At 37.8% G+C, this 15,967-nt stretch overlaps 1 protein-coding gene across 1 annotated transcript in view; it reads left to right on the top strand.

Moving 5' to 3' along the window:
- GREB1 (growth regulating estrogen receptor binding 1) overlaps positions 1 to 15,967 on the top strand; it is an 87,342-nt gene that overhangs the window by 22,181 nt on the left and 49,194 nt on the right. Inside the window, exons 2-4 of the mRNA XM_066547204.1 lie at positions 10,272 to 10,428; positions 14,533 to 14,658; positions 15,368 to 15,544. Of these exons, the coding sequence (XP_066403301.1) occupies positions 10,272 to 10,428; positions 14,533 to 14,658; positions 15,368 to 15,544 (460 nt within the window). The remainder of the gene's footprint in view (positions 1 to 10,271; positions 10,429 to 14,532; positions 14,659 to 15,367; positions 15,545 to 15,967) is intronic.

Here is a 15,967-nt window from a genome sequence, read left to right as displayed (position 1 = left end):
TATTAATGGCCATATACTTTATGCATAGCTAGATGAGGGATCTGATCTAGCAAAACATGACCCTACAAAAACTATGAGTCTTCAGTTATATCAGCTGACATCAATGCCACTGAACAACAGAGGGAGAATATACAATCAGCAGGGAGAGATGTTGCTTTTCAGCAGTAACCTGAGTACAGAGTATCTTGAGCCAGTCATGAAACCATGTCCTGAGAGTGAAGGGTGAAAATCAAGTTTCACAAGCTGTACCAAAAATACTCTGCATATAAGGTTACACAGAAACTTAATTCAACTGGGAGCCAAGACTCCCAGTGCTTGATTCAAGTAAAATCAAGTGCTTGATTTTACTAATTTCAGTAATATTTAACTGAGTTTAAAATCAAACATGGATCTGAACCTTGCATGACTTGGAGATGCAAGAAAAAGAAAATTCAATTATCAGAATTATTGCTTTTATCTTCTGAAATTATTTTGTTACCTAAAGAAATGTTTGATAAATATGTTTTTATGAGAAACATTCTCTGTACCTGTACTTTAGCTGTATCTTGAAAAGATGCAGTGTTTGTTTAAATATGATGCAACAGCTGTTTCTTTGTATATCCAGTGTTGTATTGAACATGTTCTCTCAAATATTGTTTTGACTTCCTATCCTTTTGTACAGGAGATATGGGCAAAGTACCAACACAAAGACACAAAGATAATATTGCTACATACCTGATTCCATTCTCCTGTTAATCTTTTCTTCTGTTAGCAAAAAAAATACCTACAGCACATACTTCATGCTTTCTTTAGTGATTTTGATATCTATGTAGTACAAAAGGACACACTTATTTCTTAAAAACCCCATACTGTTTCAGTCCTTCCAAAAGCCTCCAACAAAACTGTTGATTTTAATAATGTTTCAGACTGATAGATTCCTGTGTGCCTGGCTGGGAGCACCATGACCCAGCACAGCACTTTTGTATTAATAAGACATAAAGTCAGACCATTTATCATTTAGTATAGCCAGTACACAGAGAACAGCTTGCCAGGGTATATTGTGGTCTCATTACTTAGTTTTTGCCACAGTTGCAGAAGAGATAGCTTTGAAATCTTCTTGTGCTCTACTGTGACAGGAGAGTGTTTGTGTCATGGTGACCTGACTGAGTTGTTCAGTTGTGCACTGTGCTGACTCAGGAGCCTTAAGTGTGCTCACCAGTTTGCCAAGCAGCACTCTCCTAAATGAAACAAAAAAGAAAACTCCACAAATCCTAATCACTGGCAGTTAGTATAGATGTAAGGTATTCAGCACTGCAGTCAGGACATGAAACTTCAGGAGTCATTTACTGGAAGTTGCTGAGGAGCACGCGCTTTCAGTACGGTACAGTATATTTTCTATTGTATATTTCCATACTGAGAAATACTGTTACTGTTTAATAAAAATATTAATATATCATAACATATACCATCTTATATTGGTTACTGTTCAAATATAATATTCGTGAGACATTTTACAGCTAATAAGAATGCTTTAACTATATTAATTTGTCTGCATTTTTTGTCTCTTGTTTGCTGTTCTTGGTTTGAGTGATTTCCTCTTAGGAAAACTTTGAAATACTAAAAGTTCAGACAACTTGAATTTTTAAACCCTCAAAGTAGACAACTCATATAAAACTGCTAAGTTCACTTTCTTAAATGAATTAAATTTGAGGATTCACTGATACTTTTAACTAAAGATATTTGATTAATGCTTTGGATTGCATATTTTTGTTTGCAAATGTTTCTTATTTAATGCATTTTCACCATATAATACTTGTGCAATCAATCTCCTGATTGAGTAAACCTTGAGGTTCAGAGCTATTTGTAATGTGATACACTCATCTACAGATGTATTTGCTATCCACAGATGGTGAGGTACATTTTAAACCACTCTCATTGTATTTGTGTCCACTCTTTGTTCATTAGATGGAAAATATGACCTAGATTCAGTAGAGTGTGCTCTGCTATTAGACATCAGTGAAGCTCTCTTCAAGCAGTGAGGCCATTTGCTGTGAATGAGGTGGAGCCTCTGAACCTGGGCACTGTGTGTGCATCCTTAGAGAGCTGCCACAGGCACTGGCTCTGCCTCTGCTGCCCTGGCAGATGGCTCCAAAGTGTGTTTAAGCTGTCGTTTCTGGTATCTCTGTGTGCATGTGGCTGCTGCACTGCTTCCAGGGATGAGCCTGGAGGGGTGGGGGTAGGAATGAGTCTGGAGGCTTGGGGGAAGGAAAAGCAAAAGTCTGGTTTTGAGGATGGCTCAAAAAGCTAACCAGTACAATCAGTACAGCTTTACTCTTTGTATACTCCTTTTGGACTTGGAAAAGATTCTTGGAAACACTCTATAGTACCAGTAACCAGAAGAAAGAGTAGTATTGGTTTCCTAGAATTTTCTTCAGAAAATATGCATTTCAAGATTATCTCTCTCCTGACTTGCCAATCTGCTCCCTACTGCTTTACTCTGAGATCTCAAGTGGCTCTTCTCCAAGCACTGAAGGAGATGTCTGAGACAGGTCTTGGAGAGGGAGTTGTGTCTCCTTAGGTAATAGTGAGAGAGCCTTTGCAATGCCCCAGACCTGTACAACTTGGAGATAATTTTTACTAATTTCCCAGTCACCACTTTGATCATTGGTTCCTAGCCCTGATTTGTGGCACCTCCATCCCTCCCTTTCTCCTCCCTCTGCTTGATTTCTTCCTGCTGCTTAACAAGCTCAATTGGTTTTATGTATGTAATTCTTTTTTTGTTTTTTTTTTTTTTTTTTAAGAGAGTTTGAAGGTGGCCTCTGAAAGAATTGCTTTCATCCAAAGCCAGGAGCTGATCAAAGCAATGCACAAAAGGCAAATGGGAGCCAAGGCAGTGCTGTCTGACCAGCCACAGGATCAGGGTTCTGTGCTGGAGAAATAGTAAAGCAAATCAGCTGCACTATACTGGAATCTCTGATAAGGGATTTTCTCTCCAGTGACACCTGCAGAGTTTACGAAATCCCGTAGGAAAATCAAGGAAATCTGTATCAGAATACATTCTTTCTTGCAGAGAGGAATGTGAAAGCATTTACAGGATGAAGTGCCACTGCCTTAATATATTTATTGCCATATCATGTATTAGGCTCAGTCTGCATTATTAATACAACACTGGACTCACCCAGCTCACATTTATTTTTATCAAGTGGCTCCTTGGCCCAGTTGTCAGGATATAAAGGAATGACAAGTCTTTGAAAAGAAGGTTCATGCTAAAACAAGAAGCAAATAAATGAAAACCAGTGTCATCATTATATCTAAAATAGACTTCCAGTGGAAATTAAAATAGATTAATAATAGATGCTAAGTCACTTTTAAAAAGTCTAAGATTTCTTCTGAATTCTTTTTGCAGATACAGATTTTTATCAGGCATCAGTCCCAATAGTGCTTATGATTATGATTTTTTTAAAACTTGAAGAGTAATCCAATATATAGCTTTTAACAAAGGATTTCTGTTATGAGCAATTTGAACTTCAGCATTTTTGCTTCTCTTTAAAATAAAGTGTCATTTTAGCACAAAACAGTACTTTAAATGTCTCAGAAAAAAATCAACTCTGGTTTGAGAGTAGGCATAAGAGTTACTAGGGTGAAGGAAGCTTAAGTTTTCTGTCACTATAAAGGAAGACCAAACTTTGTGTTAAAACCAAAATAGTCTTTCATCCTTAATTAATTACAGGAATCTGATTGCAATTGGAGGTTTCTGTTTCCCCAGAAAACTACAGTGTAGGCTGTCCCAGCTTGGATTCCTTGTCATTAAATTGCCAACATACCTTAGTCCAGGTCCCCTAGCACAGCTGTATATTTAAATGAGTTTATGACAACTTAGATTGCTCTGGATTTCGTCAGGCTTTTTTTTGTTGTTGTTGTTCAATGTAAAGTTGAATTTTTATGAGAAGTTTTTTTTTGTTGTTTTGTTTTGGTTTTTGTTGTTTTTTTTTCCAGACATATCAGGAAATTATTTTTTCCTTTTTCTATAGAAATTATTCATTTAATTTCATTCATATGTTCCCTGCATGAATTATAGTATTTAAATTGAAAAAATGAACACTCAGAAGTAATGCTTATTGGATTTGCAGTTGAAAAATTTCAGCAAAAAAAATAAGAAAACACTTTTTTTTAAAGCTGTCTTTATTATGGCCAAAATGGATGTGAAATAAATCCATAGTAAGAATGATCCATTAACAAAATTTATTTACTTCCTGCCTGAAGAAAAAAGAAAGCAATAGCTTTTTTATAGTGTTTTATTAAGGTGGTTTAACACTGATTTGTCCAAGTTTGTTTTCATCCTTTTTTATATTTAGGAAATGGACTTGATTTTTCAGTAGGTGGGGGAATTTTCCTGTATTGAATTTCATTGCAAAAGTGTCTGTATTAATCTCTGCAACAATCTCCTGAGAATACAGACATTTCCCAGTTATTTACTTGTGCAGTGAGTGAGAGAACTGATTTCAGTGGTTAATATAAGGAATGTGGCTTGGAATCTAGAGTTGCCAAAAAAAAAAGGGCTTGACACCTTTCAATCTGTGCTCTTGTTCCAACATCCTGTTGCTTGGAAACATGAGTCAGGGGAGGAAATCATCTCATTGTTGATGCGGGAGAAAATCCCTGTCTGCAGTCAGCCTGATTTTCAAAATCAAAGAAGAGCTCAGATAAAAATTAAAAGCAAACAGAAGGTGAACAGAAGGGGTAGAGAGACATTTACTAGTCTTGTTACAGTATATTTGTTTTATGGAAGCAGCAGCAGAATTGTTCTTGGCTGTGTAAAGGTGGTAGGATTAAGTTCTCTGTGACCTGTCATCAACCTCAGTCAGAGTCTCTGTGTTTCATCATGAGCTTCTATCCAAATTTTTTGGAAACCATTAAGTGTAATCTGGACTGGTGTTTAGATAGCATTTCTTATATAAGTCCACAAGACATATGGAAGTTCTAAGATCTGGTAACAGAGAATGAGCTAGAATTTCTGGCAAAGGTAACAGTGGTTTTATTTAAAGGTTTTATGTTGCATTTAAAATGTAATAGGCCAAATGGGGTCTACTGAACTGCCAAACTTTTGTCATATGTGAAACACGGAATGACTAGAGACTTCTCATTCATCTGACAGTTTTACTGCTGAGGAATAAATTACTTCCCTGAAGAAGTGGATTTCAATCAACAGATCCATAAATGACTACTGATTTTATTATTGTTGATATTGCTAGAGTTGGGCTCAGGAAAGAATTGTAATTTCATTTCTTAGCGTCTTTTGAAGCTTGAAAATTTCTCTTTCAGGGTAAGACTAACAGACAAAAATCAAACCTTTCTTGAAGATTTTGGTGAAAATCATTTTGTAAAATGTTGGTCTGGAAGTAATCTCAAATGAGGTGATGGTTCCCACGCTCCAGTGTTATATTATAAACATCAATCTTATGAGCCCTTTTTTTCCCCTCTCTCTTACTGCCAAGTCAGTCTGGCAGAATAGTGAGGAAAGAGATTTGACTTCCAGAAACTAGCATTTTTCTCAGAAATTGGCAATAATCCATCTCTTTACAATGCTTTTAGGTGGTTTTGTACTGACAGAGAAAAAGCTTTGTAAATTGCTTCTACAAGTGATAATTTTGTGGTCCATGAACAACTAGGTTGATTTCTGGAAGAATAATTTTTAATTTCTCTTTGCCCAGATGGTCTGTAGCTGTATTACTAAATGAAACAATTGAAGGAGATATTTCTGTGTGCCAGAAATCAATTTTCTGTTGTAATGTCATGGCATAACTCTGGTGCTTGTACTCCCTCTCTTCAGTAGTTCCCAGACACACTTCAGGAGTCACAATGGACCAGTGACTGTTCCTGAAGGGCATTTTGGATGGAGTAACCTTATTTTGAGACTAGTAGTAAAGACAACATATAATACTTTATTGTGTCTTGTGGGGGCTGAAAATCAGACTGTCTTTTAGTTCTCCTGAATCAAGAATTTTATATATCCTGTGGGAGTAGATTTCATGTAACCTGTGGGAAATAAATACCACACAGTATCACTTCCACATGTGACATTAATATAGACATTAATATAGGAGATTAAAAATAATTTATCCTTCCAAATCCAAAGCTAGAGATAACACTGTAATTACAGATAGCTTCATGAAAATAAAGGAGTAAATTGTGATGTTTCATGGCTGGACTGAATCCACGAGGAGGATTTTGCAGGATGTATTGCTACCATTGAAGAGAATCAGTTTTGTGCTGTCTCCAAATTTATTTTTCTTCTTATAGTCATATTTACATATGCGTCCCTACCCTAAGATTTCTTTTTTCTTAGACTGATCAGTAGAGACTTTACTGATCTTTACAAATATTGATGGATTTTAGGTGTTACTCAATAAATATAATTATATCCAAAGGGTAAAAGGATGATAGAACTTTTTTGGTCCTATTCTGTTAACAAATTGTTAACCTGCAGTAAACAACGCTTTCTCCCTCCTCGCAGAAAAAAATTGATAGATAGCCTTTTAGATACCTAAATCCCATGTCCATGCAAACAAATCCTTTCTTTCTATGCAAGCAAAAAACTGTCTTTTGCCATAGTGATAGCAAATTCTATTGGAGAGCATGAGAGCATCTTGCTATTCTCCTCTTAGAAATGATACAATAGAAAGTACTCTGTTAAACTGTTTCAAAAGAATGAAGGCTGGCTGCTGAAACGGGGAAAAAATTCACTGCTAAAAAGCAATAATGAAAGGATTAATATAATCAAGTAGCAGTATAAATTATGTTGCATAATGCAAAAATCTTGCAACTTAATATGAATCATTCCCACCTGTAACAATTTGTAACTTGTATCTAAGGCTGAATTTCTTAGTAATCAACCAGATTAATTTCCTAATTTACAGCTTAATTACCCTGATTATTTTTTTAAGTCAACATAACACAGCCCACATATACTCTTTAGTTTTCTCAGTTTCTGCTGAGGGCAGGCTTCATTTATCAGTGTGTTTCAATGGGAGTTGTTAAAAGCCCTGGATTACTTGCCATGCTCTAAAGTCCATAGCATTCCTTAGGATACTCAGTCTGTCCTAGGTGTAGGATTAATTTTGTCCAGAATTGCTGTGCTAGACCTTCAGTCTTCACAAAACACTGGCGCTTCTCACGGCAAAAAGTCAGTAAAGTGCTGCTGTCTGTTCCACTGTGCACAAGATCTCCCTGTGTGATCTGGGTGCTGGCCCTGAATGTCCTCCTGCTCCTGGCCATCGCCCTCTCTTGCTGTGGCCAGTCATTGTCATGGCTCTCCTGGCTGAGGGAACTCCTTACTGAAATCACAGCAGGGGAGGGCAGGCTCATAGCAGGTTTTCTTAAGCCCTGACTAGTTCAACTGCAGTTGAACTTGAAGTTGATTCTAACCGTGACAGACATTCACCCTTAAGAAGGTCCCCATTTTTTTAATTACATAGTCCCTGCTTACCACTGAAATGCTGGTAGTTCTTTATTTGGAATTTGAGATGCTTCTTTAAGTGACTAACAAACTTTAGCTCACATTTTTAGATGCCTGGACTTAGCATCTCTCTTTGCCAGCATTATCCATGGATTTCTAAGGCATTGTCCTGACCTGCTTCATTTGTGCCTGCAATTTTTTCTTAGGCTCCCTAGTGGATCAGAGTGTTTTTTGTCTTTTTATCATGCTTTTATGAGGCTCTTCCTGGTCCAGCTCTTTGCCTTTTTTTCTCCTCCTTATATTGGCAAGTATTTTGCTCTGCATGCTCTCCATGGAAACTGACCATGTGACAGCGAGATGCCCTTTGATTTATCAGTAGATGGGGTTGAGGGCCATCCTTCTGTGTCAGTGTATGGGGATTTTTTAGTAGACCATCTATGTGCATGTCTTGGACTTTCACAAGCATTTGCAAGTTTAGCCTATGGCACTCAGTTGTACCCAAGAGAAACATAAATCAGTGCTGAGGTCATTGAAGCAGGGACACAGGACTCAGTTTTTGCTTCCTGATGCCATGGAGTCAGCAATTGTCAATTCAGAGACCACAGTCTGAGCAGCTCTAAAGAAAAGAGGGGATGACAACTGTCTTATAGCTAGTGTGAAATGGTTTCTCCCTTGTTTGCTTTGGAGAAGTAATTTCTTTTGTGGTTGAGAGTCAGCGGGGCTCTGAACAGCAGAGACTAGTGCTGGCAAAAAAGCTCCTGTAATGCCCATTTTCTGGTTCCAGTGGTGTGTGTTTGATGATAAAAAATGGCTAAAAAATATTTATCACATCTTCCAAAATAGGTTGCTGGGTATGTGATTGTGTTTACACTATGATTTAAGATCACACAAACACATGAGATCTTACAAATCCAGAAAGTGTATTTTTGTTTCTTTTTAACAACCCATTCACAAAATTAAATAAGCTGCCTAATAAGCAAACAAACATGCTTGTGTTGCACAGAATTCCAAAACCTGCCTCTTTCACAAATAATATAATCTTAACTGATTCCTTATCTGTAACATCACATTGATAAAATGCTGGTTTCTGCCATCCTCAGGATTAAATACAAGATTTCTCTTCTGACCACTTGTAAATCCTGAGCAAGCATTCAGCATTGGATATAATTAATTTCAGAGCTGACCTGGGGTTTCCTGCATATACCTTTGATAAAGCTTGTTAAGGACATTTCTGATGTTAGGCTTTTCTCATTCTCTTCAGCTGCCTTTGGTGTAGGGGGAAGCAATACTCAAAAGGATCCAAAGGGTTCCTACCAGTGTGGGATGGGAACTGTGAGAAGCTTTCTGTGTTGGAGGAGAAGATGCAGCCTGATTTCCATACTAGTAGTAAACATCTCTAATAGGCTTTGCATCTTCCTGTTTGCCCCTTACTAAATGGATACATTAGTACTATTCAGTGCAACTCCTCTGATTTTGTGTATACACATGAATATTTTGTTAGTAGTGCCTTCTTTTAGTTTAATAATTTTCTTCAATACTGCCTCCATTGTTTTATTGTTCTCATTATGGTTCTGTTAATACTGTATATATCTATTATAGCAATTTTATATCATGTAGTACTAGCTATACTCTCTATACAGTATTAACATGATACAAACAAGTTCACTAAAATATGATTATATATGTAAAATATGCTTTACAAAGTCATGGAAGGATATCCAAATCAACAAGTTTGTATGTTGTTCCCTTCAAAGCCCTTTTCCCATGACAAGCAGTATGTGGTTTCACAGTGGTTTTCCTTTTGCTTGACTGATTCCTATGGGATGCTTCTCAACAGGGGAATTTCCCAAGCAGCATCCAGGGTTGAGGAGGGGCTGTTCAGGGTTTAGGAATTACTGCCACAAACAGGAAGCGTTTCATGCTTTCTATTCACAGTTACTTGAGGAGGGAAAGGACATGGGGCCCAGGGCAAGAGCTACTTTGTAATAGGGAAAGAAAGCTGACATGGCTTTTGGTTACATCAGTTCATTGTGTTCCCTGTAGAAAGTAGGTGTCAGTTAATTCCATGGAATATTCAGCTGGAATAGACTGCCTGCTCAGTGACAGATTGAATAAATTACATGGTTTCACTAAAAGTAAAGTCCTAATAAATAAGTGAATGCAATATCAATGCATGTGGATGGATACTGTTTCATTAAAAAAAAAAAAAAGAAGCAAAAAGGTGCTGTTTTTTACAAGGAAAAATACTGTTTAGGGTGAAAAGTAAAAGTTATATTTCACCCTCTGTGGGTTACAGCAATGTTACATTATTTATGAGACAGCACCTCTGAAAGAAATTAACTGCTTTAGCCAGGTTCAGCCATGATGGACCTTGCAAAGAAAAGTACACAAAACTGTGCTATTGCCCAGATCATTTTTCTGCTCAAATCGCTTGAAATAGAAAGGCTGTTTAACAATAGACCAATGACTATTGAAAGTACCTCTCCTCAATTGCTATATAAATCAAGGAATTACTTGAATCAGATTTCTAATCACTTTTTCAAGAAGGTGCCAAAGCTTGCTGCCTTTCTGCTGAATTAGAGAAAGCTGTTACTCTTAGATAACTTCCTGTAATTTACCAGCAGGATCTGCTCAGTGACTGCTGCAGTCAGTGTTCTTTGCCTTTCTTTGTGGACAATGGAGCATTTCTCTTTCATGAGAAATGTTGAGCCTGGTATCAGCATGCAGTGATGGAGTTCTGAGTGCTTAAATTGTAAAATCTTTCTTTCTTTTTTTTTTTTTTTCTCTTCCTGTCTCTTTTGCCTTTATTTTTTTTGTTTGTTTGTTTTTGGAGAAGATGGGAAATTCTTACGCTGGCCAGCTCAAGACAACACGGTTTGAAGAAGTGTTGCATAATTCCATCGAGGCCTCTCTCCGCTCAAACAACTTAGTTCCCAGACCAATCTTTTCTCAGTTGTATTTGGAAGCTGAACAGCAACTATCATCATTGGAAGGTAGGAAAAAATGGAATTTCTATTTCTGTCAAAGGCAATTCTGCTATTTACTCAGCCATGGCCCAGCATACACATTTTAAATAATAATATGAAAAAGCATAAGTTTTTATTTGGATTTTTTTATGAGCTGCAAATATATATGCATTAGAATTGGATTAAAAATACAAAATGCACTGTCTTTTATTTTGAAAAAAATAAGCCACTTGCTCAGATTCATCTATACATGTAAATTGAAGTTCTAGGAATTGTTCCATTACATTTGTGAGAAGTCTTTGGAGATTTGGAAAAGAAATCTGTTATCCTATAATTTATTATATACTGCTCAAAGTCACGCAGTAAATGGTAGAAAACCCATAATAGATTTGTAAAACACATATGCTAAGACTGATTTTCAATGTGCACAAATACAGCAGAAATATTTTTTAGCTTTTGAGATGGTTTATAATTACTTCAGGCATAATATTTGTAGTTATTCTGTGGTTGCAAAGGTAAAATTTAGGATGCGTACTCTCACAAACCCTGCACAAGTTGATATTTAACAAATAGGATTTCTCACTGAATTTGTGTGTGTGTTTACAGAAGGCTGCTTTCTCAGTAATGCAGTTTAAATGAACTGTATGGATCTGCTAAACAAACTCATGGTGCAGTTTGGTGTCTGTTACTTGTGGTGGTCTCGTGGTTTCCAGTGAGTTTTCTGGTGTGTGCATAACACTGGCATGGTAGTGTAAGGTTATGTTTAATAATTTGATTATTTAGTCATTTCTGTCAAGAGGGTGGAGTTTAATGTCTTTTGTCCACACCTACTTTCCCTGTCATACTTTGCTGCTGTTACTGAGAAATGCATAAAGGTCCACAGTAACACACACACACACACAAAATCAGGCCAAGGAGTAGTAACAGATAAAAGTATTTTGCACAGATTAAAGTCTTTGCTATTGCCTCACAGTGACAGCTGCGAATATTTCTTGAAAAAAAAATCTGCTTGCACATCATTAATAATTTCCTCTTTTCTTCTTTTTTTTTTTTTTTGCTAATATAGGACAAAATAATGAATATACAATAATTGTTTAAATATATTTGCTGTTTATTCCCCGCACAAAATGTTCCTTCTATCAAACCCTTCCCTAAGAATTTAATAAAGTTCCATGGTAGCTGTGATGTCACAAAATTGATTATGACATCAGTTGGGAAAGATAGCACAGGAGCAGATGCATTGTTCAGGAACAAAAGTACAATTTCACACTTCTGTAGTTTCTTTCTTTCTTTCAAGATTTTCAAAGAACTTTGCAAACCTTGAGGGGCTGATTCTGTGTTCACTGTAGTTAATGGAAACAGAATGAAGTGTAATTAAAAGTCTCATAACAGCCTGGCAGAAAGCATTCCTTTCATGAAAGTTTCAGACAAGGGGAACTCTGAAGTGACCTATAATGGAGTGCCTCCTAGGTTGTTCCTCAGGTGGAAGAGGTCTTCAGGCTGCTCTTACATACTGCAGCCTCGTCAGAAATTGAATCTTCCACTTCTAGCTACACGAATCCCTATGCTCTGAGGGCCAGGAGGCTCCTGAATCAGAGAGACATCCTAGGGGGCTTGTGTAATGCCAATGAAACCCTTTACAGGTGGCAGCAGCTCATGCTTGAGTGCTTTATCTTTTACTCTTTCCTCTTTTGAACTGAAAATGCTGTAGCTCTCTTATTTCTTAGTCTCCACTTCCATTTTCCATTTCTTTCTTAAATCAGCTGTTATGGTTAACAAACCTCACAGTTTACCTCTATCCAAAAGGGAAATAAAACATATCCTGTTCTGTTCTCTTCATCTATCCATACATTCCCATTTCCTTCCTTTTCATGAATTTTGCCATCTTTTGGATCTTCCATTGTGCTAATTTAGTACATAAACCCAGCAAAAGGAAAAGAGGAAATTGGTCACATTTTTTTCCTTAGTTGGATTTTTTGCTGGTTAGCAAGCTGGGATGGCTCAGGAAAGGCTCCATTAAGTGTCAGAGCTGGCACAAAGGGAGGGAAGGAAGGAAGGAAGGAAGGAAGGAAGGAAGGAAGGAAGGAAGGAAGGAAGGAAGGAAGGAAGGAAGGAAGGAAGGAAGGAAGGAAGGAAGGAAGGAAGGAAGGAAGGAAGGAAGGAAGGAAGGAAGGAAGGAAGGAAGGAAGGAAGGAAGGAAGGAAGGAAGGAAGGAAGGAAGGAAGGAAGGAAGGAAGGAAGGAAGGAAGGAAGGAAGGAAGGAAGGAAGGAAGGAAGGGATTCAGCCCTTTTGCATTGCATTTGGATATTAGTCACGGTTATGTCATAACACATAACTTACCCTTTACTTAAATAGCATAGATGAAGAGTTTCATTCTTCCCTTCATTCAATTGCAGCATTTTTGTCTTTAGACCATGCCCTTAAAATAGTTGTATTTAGTGTTCTGTTCTTAGTTATGTGCACCACACAACTGGAGCTTAATGTTCAGAGATCAAAAGTAAACGTACCCTTCAAATCCTCTTCTAGATTGGACTGTAAATCTTAAGGACCTTGACAGATAAATCTTTAGACTCCAGATTTACTTTCTCCTCTGTAGCTCTCATTTATCCTATAGTAGTTTTCTAGATGACTGTGCAATACTTTGTCAATAAAATAAAAGGATATTCTGAGGAGGGTCATAGGAAAGAAAAGAGAAATCCTTGATGATATCCTGTGAGATTCTTAGTACCTGACCCAAAGCCAATTCAAGCAAAGAGATTATGTCCAGTTGTCACTGGGCTTTGGAGGATGACTGCTCTGCTTCACTGTTTTTCTGTTTCAAGACTAAAACCTGAATCAACAGTGTAATTTCAGTGCCTAACTGCTCTTTTACTTGCCCAAGTACAAGCAGCTATTCAGCTTCCTGCTGGTCTTCAAGTACCTGCATCCCTTCATGACCCAGTTTTGCCAGTGGAAGCTCTTGCTGTGTTTGCTGCAGGCATGTCCCTACACACCCCTAGAAGCCTACAAGCCTAAGACAAACCCCACTGGGTTCATTTAATACTTGTGCACTGTCTCTCTTGTATGTAAAATGTTCCTCAGTCCTGTCTGTGGAAATGTCTTCCCCATTCTCCAGTTAATTGCTCTCCTCTGCTTGCCCCATTTGTCCCGTTTGCAGGAGCGTGTCTGAGCCAGAAGAGGGGATGGAGCCATTGGTCAGTATGGTCAGTTTTGCTGGAGTTGTTGAATCATTCATGAAAAAGCCATCGTCCTTTGGGTGGAGAGAAGAGGCCAGTCTCTAGTTGAAGGGGTGAAACACACAGCAATAAAGCCCTTTGAAAACACCTAACACATTCTAAAAATTGAAGCTTACATCATGTATTCCTCTCCAGCATTCAGTACTACCTCCATAGTGCCTCTTGGACTTGCACAGTCCAAGCACAGGCTGGAGTGAATAATTTTCCTGAGCATCTGCCTTTCCTTGACACTGTACAGGGAGTGTTGGTGCATTACTGGGAGCTCTGGATTCTGGTACGAGACAGACGGGCTGAGAATTAGGTGTTCTTGTCATGGCATCATCTGTGGTGAAGCAAGTTTCTAGTAGGAACTGTTTTTTCACTGTCCTGTACAAAACCAAGGACATGGTCAATGCCTAATTAATAAATTCTGTACTTGGACTGTAGCCAGGACATTCTAAAGTGTCAAGAAGTAATGGCTTTGGGTTTTATTGGCTGTTAATATTATAAACAAAGGATACAGTTACACTGTTTTGATCACAAGAGATCAAGCATTAGAAGCTAGTCCCCTAAAAATTGTGCACTTATATTAAAATAATGGGATTTAAAAATTAATACGTTGAGGCTTCTTTCTATTTTTACTTCAGGTGCAGTTGAGTCATGTTTTTGAACTTCTTTTGCACAGGAGCTAACATCTTTATTTTCTTGGTGAAAGACATTCTATCATAAGCATGACTGGAAGTTGGAGCTTTAAGGAATAACAACTATCAAGAGTTGGCAACAGTAAAGTCATTGTCAAGAGAAGAGAATCCAGTTTGCTGTAATACTTTCTGTAGCTGGGTCACCCTGTTCACTCACTGATTTGTTGCCAGCATTTTCTGGTGTCCAAGTCATTTTTGCTATGATAATTTGCAGCAGGCAGCAGAGCAGATAATGAGGAAGAAGAAGAAGAAGAGGAGGAAGAAGAAGGCTCAGAATCAAGTAGTCCTCCTGTTTCTTACCAGGTGAAGCCTCCCCCAGAAGGATGTTGCACTACTGATGGTAAGTATACCAACCGTGCTGTCAGAAGCCTTTGCCCTACTGAAAAGGGTAGAATTTGGGCTATTTCCCCTATAATTTGTCAGAATGAGATAATCTATATGATATAAAAATCCTAAAAATGTCAGTGTTCATTACCTGCTCGATAAGGCTGGATGGCTCTCAGTTACTCTTCTGTTTGACAGGGTCTTTGTTCAGTGTCAGATAAGCATTTGTGTTGGAATGCCTGGCACAAGGACAGAACTTCTGTTCTCTTAGGCAACATAGCCTTTAAATTGATGACTTTGCAGGCATAGCATTTGCGAAAATGAGTGTGATAATTCTTACTGCTTTATCACCACTCTTTCCTGCTTAAAGTGTATTAAGTGTAAAAAATATTTGAAAACCCAGGAAAAGCTGGTGAAATTCACCAGATTTTGAGACCTATTTTCTCCCTTTTTGAATGTCTCACCTAAGTTATGATGATAGTGATGATAGTAGTCCCATAAATATGTAGGTTACAAACTATTACCAAGAGAAACTTCATTGCGCATTTTGTTTATGGCTGACCAAACCGAGGGAAGAAAATTCTCTTTTAGTATGCCCTTGATCTCAGTGGGTAAGAGTTTTGCTTTCATAAAAAATATAGGAAGTCCTTTAACAAAGACAACTGTGAGCAGGAAACAAAAACATCTTTTCAACTTAAAATAAGTTGAATTGGTTTTTTTTCTAGGTTTCTGCCAGGCTGGTAAAGATTTGAGACTGGTTTCAATTTCTAATGAACACATTGAGGTGCCATCCGGATTTTTACTTGTTGGTGCAAAGTCACCAAATTTACCTGATCACCTCTTAGTGTGTGCTGTGGATAAAAGATTCCTGCCAGATGACAACGGGCGCAATGCCCTGCTGGGTGAGTGTCTGGCTGCAGTAACTGGGTTCTTCTGTGGCTTCAGTTAATAGCTAATTGCGTTTTTGGGTTCAGCAGATCTTATTTCTGTTACACATCTACAGTAATGCTCACAGGTCATGCACAAGAAGACAAGAAGTCAGAGCTGGCTGTGTTTGCTTTGGAAAGATGCAGAGTGAGCCACTTCATTAGAGATGCTTCATCACCTTCTGTCCATCAGGCCAAGGCTAAAGTCATTATTTGGCTGGGGCATGTCCTAGTTGCTGGAACTGCACATCTGGTAACTGGACTGGTTGAACTGCTGCCTGTGTCTATTGTAGCTTTCCAAATATAGATGTGTACAGACTGTAGGCCTGTCAAGTGGAAATTTCAGGCTCCTATATACATATAAACAGTTTAATGATAGTTTAGACCACAAAAAATAAT

The sequence above is a fragment of the Molothrus aeneus genome, chromosome 3 (assembly GCF_037042795.1).
Source record: "Molothrus aeneus isolate 106 chromosome 3, BPBGC_Maene_1.0, whole genome shotgun sequence".
NCBI lineage: Eukaryota > Metazoa > Chordata > Aves > Passeriformes > Icteridae > Molothrus > Molothrus aeneus.
The sequence above is the reverse complement of the archived record's forward strand: the minus strand, read 5'-3'. Positions and strand labels throughout refer to the sequence as shown.